A 21633-nucleotide genomic window follows, 5' to 3' on the forward strand; every position below is an offset into this window, starting at 1 on the left:
CAGGTCAGCCTAATGATGATGATAATAATCATCTCACTCTTCTTCGTGCTCACCACTACAGCATTTGTGCACTACTTAACCAAAGGGCAAAGAAAAACTGCTTATCAGCCCTGGGCTTCCAAGAGACAAGAGAAGCTTCTTGGGGTTCCTAGAGACATGACTTCACCTTAGATGCAGTGAAGTTCCCAATCTCTCCCAGTCTGAGCACAGGGCATGAAGGAGGGAGACACTGCTGGTTAACAGGAACCTAAGGAGAGTTTTAAATAACCCCTGAACCCAGCTGGAATGCACTGGATGATACTGCCAGATTTAGAGGGAGAATCTACATAAGATGAGGAAAAAAACCACACTGATTCCTGATACTTGGTATGTAACTGAGGCCAGCAGGAACCTGGAAGGGTTTGCAAAGTCTTTGAGAAAAGCAGCACCAGAGCAGCTCTCAGCTTGCACTAATATTAACAGCAAGGCAAAAGATGAAGCTTGTGAGCAGATCTGTGGTACTTACTCAAGTTCTGTCAGCAGCTGATGGCACCGACTCCCACTCCTTTGTGAGTTCTTCTCTTTACAAAGAAATTCAACAGGCATACGAAGATTCTTCACCTTCTGCAGCCAGCTCTCTGGACGTGCTGTCTGCACTTGGCTCTCCAGCTCTTCAGCACATGCCATTGCAGCCAACACATCCAAAACCTACACACACACGTGGGGAAAGTTAGCAACAGTGGCACTCCAGAATTATTAATGAGCCTTGTGCTCTCAGCCTGGCTTGTTACAGCAAATGTTCTGCTCCATACTCTTCATCATCACCCTAAGCTCTGGAATTCTCATGCTCCTGGCTCAGATCATTAGCACAGCCTATTAAGTGACCAAAAACAGGGCAAACTGTTTTAAAACTTGTAGTGACAACAGTAACACAACAGATTGTTCCTATATTGAGGATTCTGACTGAGCTTGTGTTTCCCACTTGACTATTGCTGACATCAAAAAGAGACTGAAGACAGCCAATTCAAGTGAAGACAGAGCTCTGTGCTAGGGCTGAGGATGATAAAAAGCCTGGTTGGTGACTCTACCATCTCTGGCTGTGGTGTCCCATGTCCCTCCTGGTCAGTGAAGTAGTCAGCCACCCGGGAGTGCACAGCCATGATCCTGGAGAAGTTCTGCAGGCGGCTCCTGAACTGATGGTAGCTGAGGTGGACCCAAGGCAAGGAGGGCACCATCTCCTCTCTCCTGGGAGACCTGGCCCTCCACTCCTCTATGCAGGAGAAGAATGCATTTCGCAGACACTGCAAGTGGAGAAAAAAGTTACCATCAAAATTAGAAAAAAAAAAAAAGGCCTTTCATAAAACATTTTGTACTGCAAGTCCCTGCAAAGTTCTCTGAAATAAGGAGATCAGTACTTTACAGAGATAGCCTTAAAGGATGTGTCAGTCTTTATGGGTGCTCCTATGGAAGTGCTTTCCTGAGCAAGGCCTCAGCAATTTCAGCAGCAGTTCAGTGTCAAGGTAGCTTTGTGGCTACCTGGCTATTAGTCTATCTCAGAGGGGGATTTTGGTCTGAGAAGACAAGGCTGATACAGAAGGGGATGTCCACAGGCATCATGATCTTCCCTCCATCCAAAGGCTTTCCAGCTCGTGTTCCAGACACTGACCTGCAGCTCCTTTATGGAGGACACACCAATGGTCAAGACAATGAAGTCTGTGACATAGCACTGGAAGAGCATCTGCCTCTCCTGCCCAGTCAGAGCAGAGATAAACTTTCCTAGTGCAGTTTTCTGGAAGATATCCACAAACTTCTCAGCTTGGTCTGGAAAACAAGAATGCAGAGAAAAAGCTGAGTATTAGGGAGGAGGCTGGGTTTGACACAGCTTCTACCCTAAAGAGACTGATACCTAATTCATCACTGAATTCATCTGATGTTTGCATGCACTGACTGCATACAGCAGTGCCCTCATTTACAGCACCAACATGGGATTTGAGGCCAGGCCTTCTCAGCCCAGGCACCAATCTCATATTTACAGCATCTCACCTTTTCATTAACTTGACTGCATACAGCAGTGCCCTCATTTACAGCACCAACATGGGATTTGAGGCCAGGCCTTCTCAGTCCAGACACCAGTTTACAGCATCTCACCTTTTCATTAACTCTTAGCATTTCCACAGCATTTTGAATACGAGGGCACAGAATATGTGAGGACCAATAGTGAGAAGCACCAGGAAAAGCTAACTGCACAGAGCTCCACTGGCTCACGTGAGCACAGAGGGATTGAAGGTGACTCCAGGGACACAGGTGGAGGCATGGTAGTGACAAGCCAGAGTTTACAAGGCAGGGGGATAGAGATTCTCCATGTCACAAGCTCAAACCAGGCTCTCACCTTCAGTGTTTTGGATGTATTGAGCTTCCAACCACAGGTCATCCAAGTACTCCTTTATCCTCCAGCTGAAGGGCATCTCATTCCCAGCATCGGCTGACACCACCATGTTGTTCTGCACCAGAATTATCTCTGGCTGAGAGCTAGGAGATTAAAAAGGTCATTAATGCACTGGGCATTTGCTTGGAAAACAGACAGCAGAGGCAGGAAGCTGCAGAAAGGAAGAAATTAGCCCTAGGAGGAGATGAAGGAAGGAAGAACTGAAGGACTCATGAATACAGCTCTTCCTGCCAGCTGGGTAGCAGCAAGACTTGGTAAGTGTCCCCTGGCACGAGGGCAGCAATGGCAGGAAACGGAGGCTTCAGGGGCTGGGTAAGAAGTGTGAGCATGCCAAGAGCTAGAGAGCCAAGCCCAGAAGTCCTGGGGAGAAGGAAAGAACACCTCTGAAGCCCCCGAGGCCTGTCCCGCTGCCTTGGGCACAGCACGGGGCAGGCACCAGCAGCCCTGGTCTCCTTGTGGAGCTAAAGGCAGTGCCAGCCTGCCCTCTGTGCTGCCAGCCCAGCCCTCCTGCTGCTCCAGGGCCTCACCTGTTCTTACCCACACCGTAAGGGACAGTCAGGAGTTTTGTGTCACTGAAGATGAACATCCACAGCCTTGTCACCCACTCAGCTGCCGGCCTGGCCAGCAGCTCCAGGTTGCCATTCCTGTCTATGACAGCAACCAGGAGAGCCAGGAATGGAGTGATCACGTGCTGGACTCGCTTCCACAAGGTGTGCCTTTGGGGGCAGAAAGAGACCAAGAAACCCAGAGGGAAGGTGAGCAACAATATCAGCAAGTCAGGAGGTGGTTGTCCTGGAGAATTGCTGACATATGCATGTAAGAAAGTCTTAATCCTGCCTTTGGTGGGGGGAAAAAAAATACCCCCAGTAAGACACCCTACATTTCTCTCACTGTGCCTTGCCTGTAACCCCACTGTTTCACTCAAAGCACTTATGCATTCCTGTCCCAGTACAACCCATTCAGCTGTAAGTCACCCTCCCTCAGGAGCCAGGAGAGGACAAAGCTGCCTTCAGAGAGCTTCCAGCACAGACTGGAGACTGACACTGCAGATATTCAAATTACAAAGAACTGCTGTCTCTGCTGCACAGTGGCCATTTACAGACTTCTCTTGGAAGCCTGCAGGTTACAAGCAGATACTGCTGCTGTCCTCACCTGAAGGTGCCTGCCTCCTGCAGAGCATTGAGGTTGGAAGCCTCCCGAAGCACCCAGTTTTTTGGGTGAAGAGAATTTTCTTCTTGCTTCTTCAAAAGGTTGGAGAGTCGAGCCTTTGTTATCTTCAGGAAAGAGGCTGGAAAACAACAAGGAACATGCATTTTCTCTTCTATTGGCACTGGATCCAAATCCAAGTATCTCAGCAAGCACAGCATTTTACAGTTGTTTCAATAATTAGCCAATCAGGGGGAAAATAAAACAGCCCCCAGAGCCAGCACAGAGAGAAAAAGCCACAGCCTGAACTCCAGGAAAGCTCTACAGCCATCACAGGAGTGAGACTGGAGCACAGACACACACTCCTGGGAGACTGCATGGGAGATCCACCTTGCCTACACTACAGCAAGGACCACAGACCTTTGGGACCCCCGTGAATGACCTTGTGTGTTTTGGTGGTCCCCTAGATGCTCAGGGATGCTACCTGCAGCCAGGGAGCACCTACCTTTCAAGTCATCCTCTTTGGACAGAAGGCCCAGGAGAATCTTAATCCGCTTTCTGCTTCGACTCAGATCTTCATACTGGTCCCTCAGCATCCCCACAGCACTCTGCACACAGGTCCTCAGCAGCACAGTGGTGTCCAGCATTTCACCCTTCCCAGGAACAGCAGCAAAACAAGTTCTTTACTCTTCAGTTTTACACCCTTGCCCCCAGACGCATCCCTCAGATTACTGCAGTGCTCTCTGGACAGGCCTGTCCCCCTGACACCCCTCCTCCCAGTCTCACTCTCATCTCAGGCTGCAAATCTAAGTTCTCCTTTTGCTGCCAAGTACACATTGAAAGGGTTGCAGAATTTGCAAAGCTGCATGCAACACAGCATCTGTATGGGGCAAGACTCCTGTGAGGGAAAACTCAATAGCTCAGGGAAAGAAGTGGAAATGATCAACATAACCATGGAAAATAGGCCCTCCCTAGGAGATCTTCAGGCACTAGAGGGGCAAAAGCCACATGCAGTCACCCTTGTACTGGGCATCCTCCAGCTGATGCTGTCAGATCATGAGCCAGCCTTAACATGACTGCAGCACAGTCTAGTCCACAGCCCACTTCAGTGTGGCTTCCAACACCTCTCAGAAAGCACCAACAGCTGGAGTGGCAGGCTCAGAACCACAGTTCTCAGCCTCAGGGTGCAGAAAGGAAACAGAAGCTTTTAGAATTGATTTTTGAAAATTGGAGTGATGAAATGGCTAAGGAATGAGAGGGCCCTTAGAATGGTTTACTTTAGCAGTGTTGATTTTGATTGGGCAGAGGGGGAGAAATTTGTGTCTGACCATTAACATTTGTGAGGCAAATAATATTCCTGATGGATTTCAGGTGAATGGGGATGCAGAAGGTGTACTGCTCTTCATCCATAGGTGCAGAGAGCCATGCTGACAGGTGAGAAGCAAACAGATGTACTCACCTCATAGACCTCTGCTCCTGGCCCTGGTGTTTCAACTTCCATCTCACTCTCCCCCTGTTCTTCTCCATTCACAGGCAGAGCTGCAACTAAGATGCAGAATTTTTATCAGAAAGTTGTACACTTCTGGATCAGTCAGGTAAGAGTTAGTTTAGTAACTGAAGCCCAGGACATCAGAGCTTCTGTCAAAGATCCATTACCACCTGCATGAGGGCTGCTGAGATCCACCTCTCTAAAAACATCTACAGCTTAGAGCTGTCAGGTTCATGCAGCAAGAACAGGAAGAGGCACGACCAGGAGCTAATGCACTAAGCTCCACCAGAGCCCTGCAAGGCAGTATATGCTGCAAGGAAAAAGGGTAAGAAAAAAGAGGGAAAAGTAAAAGTCTTTCCTAACCTTCCTATGGGTTTAGGAGAACAGATCTGTATTCACCCAAAGTGAGAGATTCTCTGGAGTGAGTCCTTGGCAGGGGTCTGGGCCACGCAGCGTCTGCTGCCTTGTGTGCCAAGACAAAGCACTTGTCATTGGTGCTCAACAGTGCAAAGACCATAGTTTTGTCAGAAGAAAAAGGGAAGAGTACCAAATGAACTTCATTGATGACCCAAAGTTGTGGCAAATTAAATACAAATGTAAGCTGGCAGCCATGTGGTGACCCCACCAAAAAACACAGATGCTGAGCAGCAAAAGTCCTTGGAAATGTTGTACCAGGCATAAGTTCTATCAGCACCAAGTCCAGGACCACATCTCCCCCCCCCCCCTACTGGCATAGCAAACCCCTCTGGCTGGCACAGCCAGCCTGCAGCTCACCTTTGGTTCTGCCCAAATCCTCAGAGAATATCTGGCTGATGGTGAGGTTCTGCAGGGCAGTCATGTCAGAGACCATGTCCTTGGATCTGCGCAGATCGTCTATATGCACCGACTGCCACAGGCCTAAAGACAGCACCAAAAAACCAGTTACTTCAGGCCTGCAGCCTGCTCTTCCAGGAGAGCTTCCCAAGAGTTATCACAGTACTGTGGGCTAGCAGTTTGCATTCAGAGTTCACTTGCTCTCACTTCTGGATGGAGAAAGGGAAAGCAGCGATTCATTGTGAACGTGCTCGTGCACACCACCTCGACTCTGAGAGCCCACCACAGAGAGCAGGCACCTTGCTGCTGAAAGCAGGAGATGGGAATACATTCTCAGGAGCCTCCTGAAGGACAAGCCAATGCAGTCAGCATCAGGTGTCTGCTGCTCCCCAGCTGACTAGAAAGAGAACTCATCTGTCAGTGGGCAAGGCAAGGTGCTCTCAGATTAGGACTCCAAGGTACTGATCCCCAAGGGTACCCCCTGAGGGTAAAAGCAGCAGCTCTGACAACCCACAGGACTCTGATTCCAGATTCTGAGCATTAAAAAGGGAAGGTGAACAAGAGACACGTTGCTCTGGTACGTTTGTGTGAAGCCAGATGATGAGAGGGGAGTGCCAGATGGCCAGACCCACCTCCATGGAACCCCACGTAGGATGTTCCTCCTTCCACCCGGGAAAGCTTCATAATAAAGTAAACAAAGACAGAGACTTCTCCCAGGTCCACTTTGTTGATTTCATTAACAACGGTGTATCTGCAACAAAGAGGAAATGCTGTTCACAGATCAAAGAGAGACAAAGGTTCACAGCCACAAGTCCTTCCTCTGTGAGGGAGGGAACACATCCCTCCCCTCAGGCAGCTGTGCTGAGCCTCCCACCTCAGCCTCCAGTGACACCCTGATCCTCAGCTCTTCAGGATTCTGCCACCAATGGCAAGAATTCAGACTTCAAAGGGGATTATCTGATAATTTGACCTGTCTTAGTTTATTCTGACTTGGGTTGCAAATTATTTGAAATACAATTAGTGCTTCTACACGGATTCCACTACAGAATACACAAAGGATTACACATTCCTGATTCCAAAGTCCCCAAAACAGCACTAATAACCACATAGAGCCAGGAGGCACCAGCAGAACTAGCTGGGGCCTTCACACTTGACTTACTTGGCTGAGGCGATGAGCTGGGCATTTTGCAAGCCATCTTCAAAGTCTGTCTGAATAATAAGGACTTTATTTCCTGATGTGGCATCAAGGAAATCTCTGAAGAGTGAAAGGGGATTTAAGAGAAGTCACTAGGAGTAAAACCAACACATTAGAGACTGTAGAAGCAGTCACTCCACATTAGCTTTGGCTGCTGCAGGCACAAGCCATTAAAACACCCAACCTACAGTGGTGGTATAACTTCAAAAACCCATCTGGGTGTGATGGAGCTGAGACAGTGTGCACTGAGCCAGCCCACTGCTCAGCACAGCCTCTTGCCTTTTCCATGTGCCTCACTCCAAACGTTCTGCCCACGCATTTTCCACCTGGACAACACCCTATTCAGAGTAAGACAAACCCAGACTCACCGAATACCCCTCAGGAATGAGTACTCTGTGTCAAACTGCTGCAGGAACAGGATCTGAGGCCTCTGAGCTTTACCCTGCACTTCCCTCTCCAGGCAAGCAGCGTCAGCGCTGGTGAGAAGCCTCGAGAAGGTGGTGACCTGGGAGAGCAAGGGGTAGGTTTGTTCTTTGCTCAGGAACTCAACAGGAAGGCAGTAGAGACTTACTCATCTGTGCATTCCCAAATGTTGCTAACTTGCTGCAGAGCTAGACTGCTCCCAGAAAAACCCCCCATTTATTTGCCCTGCCAGTAGGCAAATGGTCAGCATGGGCTGTTACAGCAACACGGGGCCACTGCTGGGGAGCTGGACATGACTCTGGGCCCTGCCAGAGATAGGGCAGCTGAGAAGGGCAACCAAGGCTTGGAGAAGCTTCTTGTGAAGCCCTGTTGCATGTCTTCCCTGCAGTGCTGTCAAGGAGCAGCGAGTCCAGCCCAGAGAGAAAGCCTGTTGTCTCCACATGAGGCAGGACAGGGAGAAATTCTCCAGCCAGTCTCAGCTGAAGTGCTTTAGCTTTGGTACTAGGCAAAACTAAACCAGAGGTGTTCCCAAGTAAAGGCCCATGAGATCTCTGGCTGTTTGTGGCTTAAAGATGCAAAAGAATTTAAGCCAGTTAAGACCAGAAGCAGACAAAAAGCGTTCAAAGGTTGCCAGTGACTCTTTACTATAGCCAGTTTTGCTGGCTGTGCACAGAGACAGAGCCACTTTCACAGCCAAGAGATGCACCAGCTGCCCAAGCTCACTGAAAGCCCCCCCTTGCCAGGGAGCATCAGACACTGCTTCACACTGCCAGGCTATTGGGTTCTTTAGGCTGCAAGAACCTGCCTGCTGCTACACCCACTCTGCACAGCTGGGCACTAAGGGGTGAGGCTGGTACCAAGTTTACTGAGGTGCAGCCACAATGCAGCACCAGCAGCACCCAATAAAACCCACAGTGCAGGCTGGGAGGGTTTTGGGAAGACTCTGAAGACACTCACCTCTGTAAAAACCGTTTGGTGCCCAGCCCCAGAGTGGACATGAGCTCGGAGGAAGTCTGCAAAGGACGTGTGGTGCTGGTGCCTGAAGTACACCTCTGCCAGAGAGCCTGCCAGGAAGGAGCCCAGCGAGTGGCAGTGCCGGATCACCGCGTCAGGGGTGGCACAGTTCAGCAGTGCCAGCTGGGCTTCTCTCTTCACACAGGACATCAGTTCACCAGCAGGACATGCTGGTCTCAGCCTTGCCGTGGTCTGTAGGACCACTGAGGCACAGGTATTGGAGTGGTAGCCCACAAACACGTCGGAGGGGCTGTATTTCTGCTTGCTGATGAAGTGCTCTTCTGTGTTGGCTGCAGCGAACTCACGCACCCACTTCTTCAGCTCTTCCACAGTCTCTCTTTGCCCCTTGTCCAGCACAGTGCCAATATCCAGGTAGTGCTTCTCCAGCCTGTTGATCAGTGGGATGGGGAAGTGCTTGTACACCACGTCCTTCTCCTCGATGACTATCAAACGGAACTTGGGGTGCACCCGGCACTTCACCCGGTGGGTGCCCAGCCCCAAATCAACGTACTTCTGGCCAGCGAGGTACACGTAGTACTGATTGAGGGCGTCGTAAAGGCTTTCATAAAGGTTTTGCAAGTTGAGGAGGACAACCATCTGGCCAGTCTCCATGCAGACCTTCACACGGTTGATGTTCCTGCATATCTGGGTATACTCTTGGTCCTTGGGGAAGCTAGAGCCAAAGATGATTTCTGGCTGTTGTCGGGCAGTAAAAAAAGCTTGCTGGAGGATCTGCAGTGCCGCGTAATTCTCAGTGAGAACAAGCAGGTACCTGCAGTCACCATCCTGAGAGCTGCTGTAGATGTTCTGTCCTATCAGCTCAATCCTGCTGATGTCGTGAGCGTGTATTTCTCCTTTTTCAGGTAGCTGTGAGGTGAATATTTCCAAGGCATTGACATCATCTTTGCCACCAAAGTTACGAAGAACGACTTCAGCTATGTCTTTAGGTGTCGGCTCCCTTTTGGAGCTCTTAGCTAAGGCAAAGAACATCTTTATGAGGCTGTAGTAGTCACGCAGACCAAAGAACTCCCTGTCCTGGGCCTTGCAAATATTTTCATACGCATCTGCAAAGTGACAGAAGTACTGTTCTATCTTCTGCAAAGCCCCTCGTGCTGAGGAACAAATCCCCTCCGCGCTTTTTATGAGCTCTTCTTTGCTGGGGTCACCACGGGAGACAAAGATGCCTCGATTCATTTTAGCAGGGTCCAAAGCCCAGTTGGAAATCCCAATGAAGCCAACCTTTTTCTGAGGAAGAGGGACATCATCTATGCATCCATCTTCCAAAAGTGGATGCAAAGTCTTCAAGGGCATTTTGGGAGAATCTTCTGCCAGCCCAATCTCATCCAAAACCACCACTGAGACATACTCGTCCAAGTTCTTCCCCTCCTGGAATCGAGCACAGTGCTTGAACGTGCCTATGATTCCCTCTGGCGTGGAGAGAGGGCTGCACTGAAAAGATACTAGATGGATCTGCTTCAGGTCCTTGAACAAATCTGAGGGAGCTGCTTGACCCTGCATAGCATCGGCCACGATGGTTTTTGCAAGGGATTTGGAGCTCCCAGGCTTCCCAACGAGAAAAAGAGGGATTTTCAACTCGATGCAGATGACCATCATAAAGACATTTTCCTTCAAGGCCAAGTTTCTTGCTATGGTATCTCGGAGGTGCACACCACTCAGGAATAAGTCCTGCACCAGGGAGATCTCTTCCAAAATCTTTTTCTGGGTATCATAGGGTTTCGGGAGGACCTGACTGATGGCACTTCTGTACGCCTCCTTCCTCTCCAAGGATGCGTGATAGCAGACCCCGACTGCCAGCACCAAGGACCAGATAATGGTGTTTCTCTCAGTGGTGCTCTTGGGAGCTCTCTTCTCAGTAAGGTACTTCTCCAGTTCTCTCAGCAGGAGTTCACTACGGCTGTGAAACCACTTGAAGACTTCCACGCAGCGCTCCACATCCCGCAAGCTAACGAAGCTGCACTCGTCGTCCCTCTGCCTCATGTACTGCTGGGAGGCAAAGAGCACCTCTGTAACCACCTCCAGCTCCCCCTGCCCCATGGGCACCTGCTCCCGCACCCGCTGCACGATCTGCTGGATGTACATCTTCTCAGTGATGCTGTTCAGCTGCCCAAAATCCCACACTAAGGGGATCATGCTGGGGGGGAGGGCGTGGACGCGGTACACGAGCTGCCTGAGGGGAATAGAGCCAAGCTTGTCCCTTGTCTCCTCTGCCCTGACTCTGTAGCCCAGCCCAGCCAGCTCCAGGCGCTGGATCATCTCCGGCGTGTGCTTACGGTAAGGGTTGCAGGCTGCTATGATCCGCAGGCCAGAGCAGGAGGCCAAAGGCTTCCCCTGCACCGTGTGGTCACACAGAACCTCCTTGATGCTGCTTATGGCCTCTGTTGTGTTGGCTTCATCGAAAAATAGGACTGTGTCCAGCCCATGCTGCTCCTTGTTGATTTTAGCAAGGGCTTCTGCTTCTCTGATCCTCTCATAAATCATCTCTGCAGTAGTACCTCCGTGAACCTTCACAAGCTTCATGTTCTCTGCCTCTATGCAGCTTCTGCGTAACTTGCACAGGAACTTTATGAGCCTGGTTTTCCCACAGCCAGTTTCTCCCATGATGACAACCGGGATGTTGCATCTGAATCGCATCTCAATCGCCAAGATTTTCAGCACATTGTCTGTTGTGAGTTCGTAGGTCTCATCGGGGTCCACCACCCAGGGGATCCCCAAAACCATGCAAAGCTTCTCCAGCTTCTCGTGACGAGGCAACGTGTCAAATGAAATGTTGAAGGGAACTCTCTGAAGAAGCAAACCTTTGTACAGCCGTGAAGTCATGACGTTCTTCTTGATAATGTTGCCATTCAGAGGATTAATGGCATCCACGCCATGACTGCCACTGCGCTGGAGGTGGAAACCAATGAATGTCATGGACACACGGTCTTCATTGAAAAACAGGTATGGATGAGGCTCAGATTCCCACTTCTTCCGGATGCGGAAGGGGAGAAGATCTTCTTCCGCAACGTTGTCCAGGTTGGAGAACTGCCTTCCTGTACTCTGATCAGAAATATTCAGAGAGGGCGTTGCAAAATCCCTCGCCATTAAAATCATGAAGGTAACAACAAAGTTCTTGAAACCCTGCAGAGTGTCCTGGACAAAGTCAGGATTGCAGAAGACAGAAGCTTCGCAGTCTCTCAGCTGAATGTTGAGAAACCACGTGAAGTTTCGGAGCTCTGCCCAGGAGGGATCCGTGACCCCGCAGTGCAGGAGGAGCTGCTGCAGGCACTCTGCTGGGCTCCCTTCCACAGAGTGGCCTTCGTAACAGAAGGTGTCCAGATTGTGCCCCTGGTCAAATCTTCTCAGATACTGGAAAGGTCTCTGGAAAGCCTCGCTACGAAATTCCTCCTCATCCATTCCTGGGTCTGAAGCGTCCCCACAGTGCTTCCCAAGTACCTGCATTTCTAGTAGTTCCTTGGGAGACCTGCACGTCACTTTAGGGAACACATCTAAGAAATTATACTTCTGGCTCGCAGATTTTCTTTTCTGGGAGGAAAAGAAAATGTCATCACAAACCTGCAGCCCTAATTTTCAGGTCGTTTAGTCTGTTCTTGACAGTATTCCTGCCTAAAATACCAGCCCTGAGTTACAGCAGCCAGCCTATGCATCCACAACACTTTTCCCCCCACCCCCCAGTGCATCACTTCTTCCACTAACAGTGCATCACAATAATCAATCCCATTGCCTCCTACAGTCTCCTTCCTGTAGCTTCAGCCCTTTCTTGGTGCTGCCTCAAAGAAAGCTACACCCAAGAAACAGTCACTGTTTATCCCTGTCACTTCTACACTCCACTCTTACAGCTGCATACAAATATTCAAGCACTTTCAAGCATGCAAATTAACATGAGGAAGATTAGATTTTGCATTTTTATGCTTCCTGTGTTAGTGGGACCAATGAGGCTTGAACTGACAGGCCTTCAGAAGTCACCAACCCAAGAAAACCACAATGTGTCATTTACTGTCTGGTTTTCATATCATTGTGTACAACTCCAGGGACTTGCTTAGTGATGGAGACTCACAGCACACCCCAACAGAAAGCCAGAATTCCTGTGGCACGTTTACAGTTAGTCTCTACAATTCAGGTGCAGCTGTATACAACTATATGTGCAAAACAACCTAGAAATTTAAAGAATCCAAGTCTTGCTGTGTACATACATGTCTCTCTGCTTTCTCTGGCACTGCTGATCCCTCAAGGATTTCAATGATGTACAAATGGCACTTCTGTCGCAGCCACATATTCCCATTGTCATCTGCCAGATACTGCAAAACCAACAGCTTGAAGAGAAACTCTGCAATTCCACTTTGGACCTGCCACAGGGAAAGACAAAGGCATTTCCTTTTTATTGACTCATCACAACTTCACAGAATCATGAAACAGTTGAGGATGGAAAGGATCTCTGGAGGTCATCTTGTCCAACCCCCCTGCTCAAACAGGCTCAGCTACAGCAGGTTGCCTAAGACCATGTCTGGTCAAGGTATTTTTATCTCCAAGATCAGAGACTCTCCAGCTTCCCTGGACAACCTGTTCCAGAGTTCAACTGCTTTGATGGTAAAGAGCTCCTTATGTTACTTGTACAATAATTAGAAGACATGTCTTAAGAGAAGTGGCTTACTAAGAAAAAAGCTTTAAAGAAAACTTCTGCAAGGATCCACACAGGAATTCTAGGACAAGGCAGCTGTGGGAGGGATGTACTTACTGAAGAGGTGATATCAAAATGGAAGATCATGGGCTTTGTCTGGTGTTTCCTCTTCAGAAAAGGCAGGAGAGATTTTAGCACTTTATTTTCATCTACTTCTGGTTCAATAAGTCTGATTGTTTTCAGAAGTTTTGTATAGTCAGGCTGCTGTCCTTGCAGTCTCTCATGTAGCCTCTTCACATACAGAGATTTCCCTGTTATCATAAAAAACACCAAAGGAATCCAAGCCATCAATAGTGAAGCTATCACATTAACATCAACAGAAGGAAGTGCTGAAGCACCCCATCCTCTGAAGTCTCTGAACCTTCCTAAGAAGCATGCCAGAAGAATTCCAGAACAGTATTCATACACACATTTTCCTGCAAGCCTATTTTCATCTCAGGGGGTCAGACTCAGCCAGCTTTAGCTGGTTTATGTCAGTGACTGTATTGGGCTGAGCTGATTTTCCCATTGCAGCCTCCTGGTGTTAGAAGGGAGTTCAAAGGGTGTTGAGAACAGCCCTGTTGTGACTGCCCCTGAGCAGTGCTCACACAGCACCAAGGCTCTTTCTGACATTCCCCCCCCCTCAGTGGGATGGGAGGGCAGGGGCTTGGGGGGGACAGAACCAGGACAGCTGACCCAAACTGACCAAAGGGATATTCCAGAGCATATGACCTCAGCTCAAGTGTAAGGCTGGTACAAAGGAGGAAGGGGATGACACCACTCCTTTGTCCTTCAGAGCAACTGCTACATGTTCTGGAGCCCTGCTTCCCAGGAAGGGGCCAGACAGCACCTGGGGATGGGAAGTAGAGCATAAAACTTGGGTAGGCTTTTTTTTTCCCTTCTTCTCTTCTGTGTGCATTGCTTGCCTTTGCTCTTCAATTAAACTGCCTTTGCATCAGCCCACACAGGTTTTATTTCCATCTTACTTTCCTCCCCCCTTTTGCTCTGCTGAGGGAGAGGAAAGGAGGAGGGTGATAAAGTGGCTTGGTGGGCACCTGGTGCTCAGCCAGGGTTAGCCCACCACAGGGATGCCAGTCAGAGGCAGGTGTCAGGCTGGCAAGATGAACCATCTTCAGAGATGCCCATCTGGAGACAAGATGCACTGTCCTTACACCTCTCACCTCACACCACTGGCTACAATCTGAATCATTCTTTCTGACTAAATGCTTACAACTTGGACACTAAACCTGGCGAGGTGAACCCCACTCTGCCTTCCACCACTCATCAGACCCTGCTCTGCATGGACACCTTACCCACACCAGCTCTTTTGGAGGCCACAATCCCAACACACACGTTGTCCTTGAACACAGAAGCGGCCGAGCTGGAAGGCTGAGCGACTCTGTAGTGGTGCTGAAGGTACTGCTGGATTTCAGCTAGTGGCCTCTGGGGTATCATGTGCACTTTGTACTGGCTGAAGACAGAGGGCAGGTAGCTGTGCTCCCTCTCGCAGTTGCACAGGATGATGAGGTGGTAGGAGCTGTTGTAGTGCTGCAGGCGCCGGAACAGCTCCTCTGCTCTGCAGCTGACATCATAGCTCAGCTCGTCTGCATACAGCATGGTGTAAATCTTCTCTCCTCCACCGCAGGGAATGAGGCACCTCCTGAGGAACAGCTCCACCTGCTCAGCACTGGTCTGAGGAGTGCACAGGAGAACTTCATCGAAAGTGGGAAGGGGCTCGTCGGGGCTGTTCATGTAAATAGCCAGAGCAGATGTGAGCACCTCAGAGCGAGGGCAGGTGATGAGGTTGGGCTGACCAACATACAGAAGGTCCTGTGGGAAGTCCCTTGTGACACGCTGTCCCTCCCAGCTGGCCAGATCCTCCAGCCACCCACCGAGTGTATCGATATCCAGGCAGTTGGGAAGGAGGGAGCACATGTTGCACATGTAGCACTCCCAGATGCACACCAGCTGTGCAGTCAGGTCCTCCTCTCCATCCAGCATCACCTGGAAGTCAGAAATTACCTCCCTTGAGACGTAAGGCACCGCACTGCTGGAGGCTCTGAGGACGTCCTGCTGGGTGCAGTCGCGCTTCAGGAAGGAAAGCATCATCAGGGCATCCTGGCTGGGCTCCTCCTGCCCCAGCTCTGTGCACAGGTAAACCAGCTGCTCAGCAGTGTAGTAGTTCAGGTAGAAATACTGGGATCGTTTTTCACACATGAAGCTTTTCCAGCTCTCCAGGAACCCCTCCATTGTCTTGCAGAGACCTGGGAGCACAGCTGCCGTATTCCCCTGCCCCTCCAGCGCTGGGATGGCTCCCACAGAGAAGTCCATGAGAACACAGGACTCCCTCTGGGCTGAGCAGTACACGTGGGCAAGCCAGGAACGGAAGAGCATGTTCCCAGCTGAGTACAGGTCTATAAAGGCCTGTGCAAGTCTTTGGACATTGGAAAAAACCTGTGTGAGGAGAGAGGAAAGAACATCCTAAGTTGATTTACCAAGACAAGTCCCAGTCCTGAAACCCCAGGAGAGACTTTCAATCGAAATAAAGGCTTTGGTCCCAAGCCAGGTGTGTCAGGCCTTGTACAGTAACAGATTTTCTGTGGCTTTTTAACAGCAGTATCCCCAGGAAGCCAGCAAGGAATCCCCAGCTAGCTACAAAAACACAGCAGCTCTCACAGCCAGGAGCTTCCCCAGTGGAGCCAGAGGATGAGGGTGTCAGTCCACTGTCAAGCCTCCAGCTTAGTTCCTCCTTAACTGTGAGCCAAAGAGGCAGGAACATCAATCTGCCTGCTGCCACTGATGCCAAGCAACTCAGCTGTAAACCATGGTCTTAAAAGCTGATGTTCAAGGTAAAATTCAACCCCAGCTTCAACATCAGTAGCCCGCTGGGTTTGAAATCTGACCTCAGAGAACTTCTCCACTTCCAAGCCTTGCTCTCCCTTTGCTGACATGAGCATCAGTTTGTTCTGCAGTTCACGGAGGTCTGCCAGAGAGTATTTCCATGATGCCTCATCCCAAGAGCTCCCCTGGAGGGTGAAGTGCAGGACACTGTCCAGAGAAACCTGCCAGAGAATAAGTCATTAACGCTGATGTGCACTGAGGTTGTGCTCCTGAGGCAGTGCTAGGACCAGGAAGGGGAGCACGTGGGGACCAGCAGTCCCAAAAAAGGAACCGTGGAGCAGGAGAAAAGCTACAGCACATTTCTGACAGTCACTAAGATGGCAGGAGGGGAGGGGACACCAAGCAGCCTCACCTTCTGGCCATCAACTGGTGCTCTAAGGATATACACTCCTCTGCTGTTGATGGCAGCTGCCAGCGACAGCGATGACAGCTCCACAGATCCATGGCTCTCCTTCACTGTTTTCAACCACTCCAAGTGTTGAGCTGAAGCACGCTGTGGAGAGAAGACATGGCACTGCCCTGCTCACTCTGACTGGGCACTTCTCCCAGGGTCACATCAGCGTGCAGGACAAAGGGCCTGGGCTGGCCTAGGAGCCTGAGGATGGGGCAGGAAGATGGGAACGAGCCCTGGCCCCAGCCTGCACGGCTGTTCTGCCCCAGCACTGTGGGAAGCCACTCCCATGCCTCCTGCTATAGAAACTTGCCCTACTGCAAAGCATCAGGGAAGCTGCCAGCCATCTGCCTTCCACCTTCTGCATCATCACTCCAGCTCTTGCAGGAGTGAAGCTACACCACGTCACAACTGAGCCTCAGCAGTGCCCTGAAGAAATCTGTGTGACAGCAGCTACAGCTGCTGCTGTGAATTTTCTGTGCCACAGATGTTTTTCTTCCAGCAACAAGAGCTGCTGTGGTTTCCCCACACAAGGGCAGCCTGCCCAGTGCCAACCATCTTCCAGCCACACTAGGAAGGCAGAAACGCACGAGGACGCAGGGAGGACCTGCTCCAGCAGAACTCACCAGCTTCTTGGGCAGGTTCTCATCACTCTCCAGGGCTCGCCACAGCTTCTTCAAGCAGTACATGAAGTCCTCAAACCCTGACTCTTGCCTGAGCTCGTAGAGCAGGGAAGAGTAGCCGTGCACAGTGTCATGGAAACACGCCACGCGGTCCACGTCCATGTCGTTCTCCCCAGCAGAGATGGATGCCAAGTCTACAAACACCTTCAGCTCATTTATGTCTTCAACGAGATAAAACACATGAAGGGACAACAAATGAGGCAGCTTTAAGGCAATTCCACTTCACCACCTTTTCCAGACAAGGCAGAAGGACTGCCTGTGAGCAGCATCTCCTGTGCAACTTCCCTCCACCCAGCCTGCCAAGCACCTCAGCAGGCAGGAACAGCCTTGGCCATGGCTTCTCCCAGCACGGCCCCCAACAGATCTGCAGCCAGGCTGGAGGCAGAGGGAAGTGTCCCTGTAAGGATGGAGCCAGCAGACAACTCAGACCCTGTTGAACAGGCATTCTCTGCTCTCCTCAGTAAATAGCCACTCTGAACAGAGTAGCAGCTACTACAACCCCCAGCCTGAGCCTGGCTGCTGTGTGCTGCACCACAATCCAGGGACTGGCACGTTTCAAGGGACCAATTCACAGCACACTCCACACCAACACACTGAAGCAATGCTTCCAACTACCAACACCAGAAGCTGTGAAGGCAGACAGCAGATGGGTCAGGGACACAGCCTTCCTTCTGCCCCCACACAAACCACCCCCCCTTCTAGTACTGTCTGCCCAACTCCCAGGTGAGCAGCACACACCTTTCAGTGCCTCCCTCACCCAGGAGACAAACTCCTTCTGCTGGGCCAGCTCCCTCAGACACCCACGACGGTTCACAGTGATCCCCTGCATCAGTCTCTTGGCATGCACAAGCTCAGGGCTGATGGAATCCAGCTTTTTTTCCTTGTAGGATTTAAGCTTTTCTGTCTACGAAACAAATGGTGCAAACAAACGTTCAGCCTGGAAATGGGAATTACAACCCATTCTACAGCAGGGAAAGGAAAGCCCTCTGCAAAGCCACACACCCAGGAGAGGAATACCACCTTCCCTCTTTTAAGGAAGGTCAGACAAAAGCACTTGGTTTGAACACTTAATTTTTATCCCAGCTAAGCATTTTGGGACAGGGAATGGCTTTTGACAGTCCTGGATAGACTTGCAGGAAGGTTCAGATTTATCCAAGCTTTCTAGCCAACATGCTGACAATAGAGAGTTGAAGTGGATACTTACTATGTCCAGCAAGTTTTCCAGGATACTGAAGTCACCAGAGAGGTTTAAACTCTCTTTGACATTGGCAATGATCTTCACAGCATCAAAAATTAAATGCATTTCATGGTACTGCTGGATCTGCTGAGCTCGCCGATCAATCCAGCCTCTGTCTTCCCCAGGTCTGAGCTTACACATGATATTTAGTTCAGCTTTGATATCTTCAGGATGATTTATAAATTCCTGAAAAATTTTATCAACTGCAGCAAGTGTGAGGCTTCCAGACTCGAGATCATCATACAGCCTTTCATAGCTCTCAAAACAAGGACAGATTAGACTGCTGAAAACATCCTCAAGGTCCAATGTACCATCACTGGTGTCCTCGTACTCCTCCTCCTCTGAACTTTCACACCCCTGTCCTGCCTTCTGTGCAGCTTTCTCCCAGAACTGCTGGAAGATCAGGCTTTCCTTAAAAGAGTGCATTTTCTGGGCACATTCTTTCAGCTTTGGGCTCAAGCTGTAGTAGGTCTGTAGGGGACTCTTTTCCACATTCACAACTGCATTTAGTCTTTTGGAGCGAAGATCTTCCGAGTACTGAGACGCCACTTCACCCACATCCACTTTAAAACAGAGAGACAGATTAGAGAGAGATCAGATGTCCAGCCTGTGTCCAGCTCACTTTGCCCAGTCTGCCAAGTCACAGAAAGCTACTGGGCATGTGGACCCCTACAAACAGCATTTGATGCATAAGCACACACTTGATCCCCCAAATGCTCTGCGTTTACTTCCTCCACCCCTCCTCCTCGCTGTGGTTTAAAACAAAACCTGTTTACAAAGCCTGGTTGCTTTCAAAGGAAGTTCTGTTTTCCAGAGGTGCCACTTTCCACCTGCTCCCCCAGCACACTACCTTTCACAGAGGCCTGCACCTTCCTGCACATGCTCAAGAAGGTTCCTATTGCCTTTTTCTCTTCTCTGAGCAGCGTTACTTCCTTTTGCCTCCTCCGCAGCAGTTCCTTCAGCTCCCTCAGGCATAGTTCTTTGTGTTCACCTGGCAGGTGCTGGCACTCTGAAAGAAAACTCTGCTGCAGTCACCAGGCAGATACTCTCCACCCCCCACACCCACAACTCAGGTTAGAATTTGCAGAGTCACCGACACCACAGTGAGAGACGGGAGCTCCACATAAAGAACAAAGGCAAGGGCAGCGCTGCTAGCTGCTGAAGCACCTAATTAGCATTACTAATCACCGAAGCAGGTTAACAAAGCAGGCCTTGATGACTCCAATGATGCCCTAAGCCAACACCACCACCTTCGAATGGTGCTCTTACTTATCTCCCAGATAGAGGTGAACTGTCTCTCATGCTGGAAAACCTCTTCCAGATGTTTCACAAGGATACGCCCTTTCTGGATGTCATCGGTGACGCCCATAAACACAGAGTCTGCTGTGGCCATGACATTCTTTGCTTCATCTGTAAGTTTTTCTAGGAGCTTTTTGTCTGTTCCTGTTCCAGAAACAAAGTATGTAAAACCTAGATCAGACCTGCCTCACAGAAACCAGGCAGAATTAACAGCTATTCAGTGTCTTGATGCAGAGTCCTTCCACTTCCCATTCACACTCCTGTCCTGTGAATTCACACTACTCTCTACCACCTCATATTTTTCTGAAAAGAAATAGCCAGGAACTCAGGAGAACAATTCAGAAGCCTTCTCATGGAAAGCCCATCCTCAAAGCCTGTGGAGGAAACAATTTCAAACCACTCACACAGCAGTTTTGCATTTGTGTGTTACAATAACTTATTGGAACTGCTCAGAGAAAGTTGTTCTACAAACCCACTTGATCTACAGGTTCAGGAGTCCAGTACAAATCCTGAGTAGCACAAGAGGAATAAAAACTCCCTCCTCTTTAGCCCTTCCTCTCCAAACCCAGGCTGAATACCTTGAGCTTTGAGATGGGGAACAAAAGAAGAGCAGGACAACTTTTGTATATTTGCTGCTCTGCCGAGTGGGAGTGGTGAGGCAGAGAACAGCTCCTCATAGAGTCCTATAGATATCACTAACAGACATACCATTAAAGCTGAAGATGTGTTTGATGTCAGGCCATGTAAGCACGTGGTGGAAAATCTCATCAAAATCACCCTCAGACTGCTCACTCTTCATTGGCCACGACTTCACAATAATAGCTGATACAAGCTGGCTGAACTGACTCAAGTTGTAGGAAGAAATCTTCTCAAGGAGGTTGCTCTGAGTCTGCACAAGACATACAAGACAGAGGAACATGGTTTGGATTACACTGTGTCCAGCTTTGTCTTGGAGTCAAGAAATTGATGTCAAGAAATCACATCTCCAGTGCTGAGGCACATTCAAAAGCTCCATGTGACATGCCCAACACCAGAAGCCACGACAACAGAAGCATTACAAGTATTTTTCATGGACCCTTTAAAAATGGATCTTCATTTCCTGATTTCTTGACAATTTTTCTTCTTTATTTGCTGTTGGTTCAAACTTAAAATAATCCACAGCAACTCAAGTGGTGGCAGACTGAACATACAACTCTCCTCCCCCACAACAACCCTCCCTGGACTATGGCACAGGATATCTATGGAACAGGGAATTTGACTACTTTTCCTGCCTTGAGGGAAGACAATACCTGGCAAGCAGCAGTGACAGCCTCTGTGGCACAGTTACAGAAGCACCAGCCAATGGAAGAGTCAAGTTGCTTAAATCTGGAGTGCTGACAGCAGTAGGCTAAGATTTGGTTAACTGGAGGCTCCTGTAGGGCAAAAGGGAGATTTCTTATTAACCTAAAAGCTTCCAAAGTGCTTCTCCTGAAAGCATGAAGGAGTGCTGCTGTTAAGATAATAAAAGGAACAGAGTTGAAGATAATTTCATTTTCCTAGTGGAGGCAAGAATGAGCCCATTTATCAGGGCCTGGGAGAAAGATGAATACATGTAAATGCTTGGAAAATCTTTTAGATTGTTTCTGTCTAAAATGTGTGATTACTTAAATATGCCTCTCTCCAATCCAAGCCTCCCCCCTCCCAGAAATACTTGTTTCCTGATTATACCATGAAAATCAATGGCTTTAAGAATTATGCAGCTGATGTAGAGAGGAGATAAGGAGATATCCCAGCTCAGTTTAGAAAGGACCTGCACATCTGGGAGCCTGGACAACACAATTTGTGTTCAATTAATTAAAAGAGACAAGCACTAACTTTGCTTCTGTAAGTCCTTGGGTGCTTAAACCCACTGTTTCTTAAAACCATAGGGGTGCTAAATATGCTCAAAATGGACTATTTCAAA

At 49.4% G+C, this 21633-nt stretch overlaps 1 protein-coding gene across 1 annotated transcript in view; it reads right to left on the reverse strand.

Moving 5' to 3' along the window:
* Positions 1–21633, reverse strand: part of RNF213 (ring finger protein 213) — a gene marked incomplete at its 5' end in the record, with an annotated part of 49096 nt that overhangs the window by 16765 nt on the left and 10698 nt on the right. Inside the window, 25 exon segments of the mRNA XM_008948906.1 lie at positions 506–687; positions 1068–1280; positions 1646–1800; positions 2369–2508; positions 2953–3141; positions 3578–3713; positions 4077–4224; positions 5031–5110; positions 5835–5957; positions 6506–6624; positions 7033–7128; positions 7437–7573; positions 8449–12048; positions 12717–12869; positions 13259–13452; positions 14494–15634; positions 16084–16242; positions 16434–16574; positions 17099–17316; positions 17894–18059; positions 18360–18955; positions 19243–19401; positions 19662–19835; positions 20400–20580; positions 20981–21103. Of these exon segments, the coding sequence (XP_008947154.1) occupies positions 506–687; positions 1068–1280; positions 1646–1800; positions 2369–2508; positions 2953–3141; positions 3578–3713; positions 4077–4224; positions 5031–5110; positions 5835–5957; positions 6506–6624; positions 7033–7128; positions 7437–7573; positions 8449–12048; positions 12717–12869; positions 13259–13452; positions 14494–15634; positions 16084–16242; positions 16434–16574; positions 17099–17316; positions 17894–18059; positions 18360–18955; positions 19243–19401; positions 19662–19835; positions 20400–20580; positions 20981–21103 (8723 nt within the window).

Source organism: Merops nubicus, unplaced genomic scaffold (genome assembly GCF_000691845.1).
Source record: "Merops nubicus isolate BGI_N331 unplaced genomic scaffold, ASM69184v1 scaffold2281, whole genome shotgun sequence".
Taxonomy (NCBI): domain Eukaryota; kingdom Metazoa; phylum Chordata; class Aves; order Coraciiformes; family Meropidae; genus Merops; species Merops nubicus.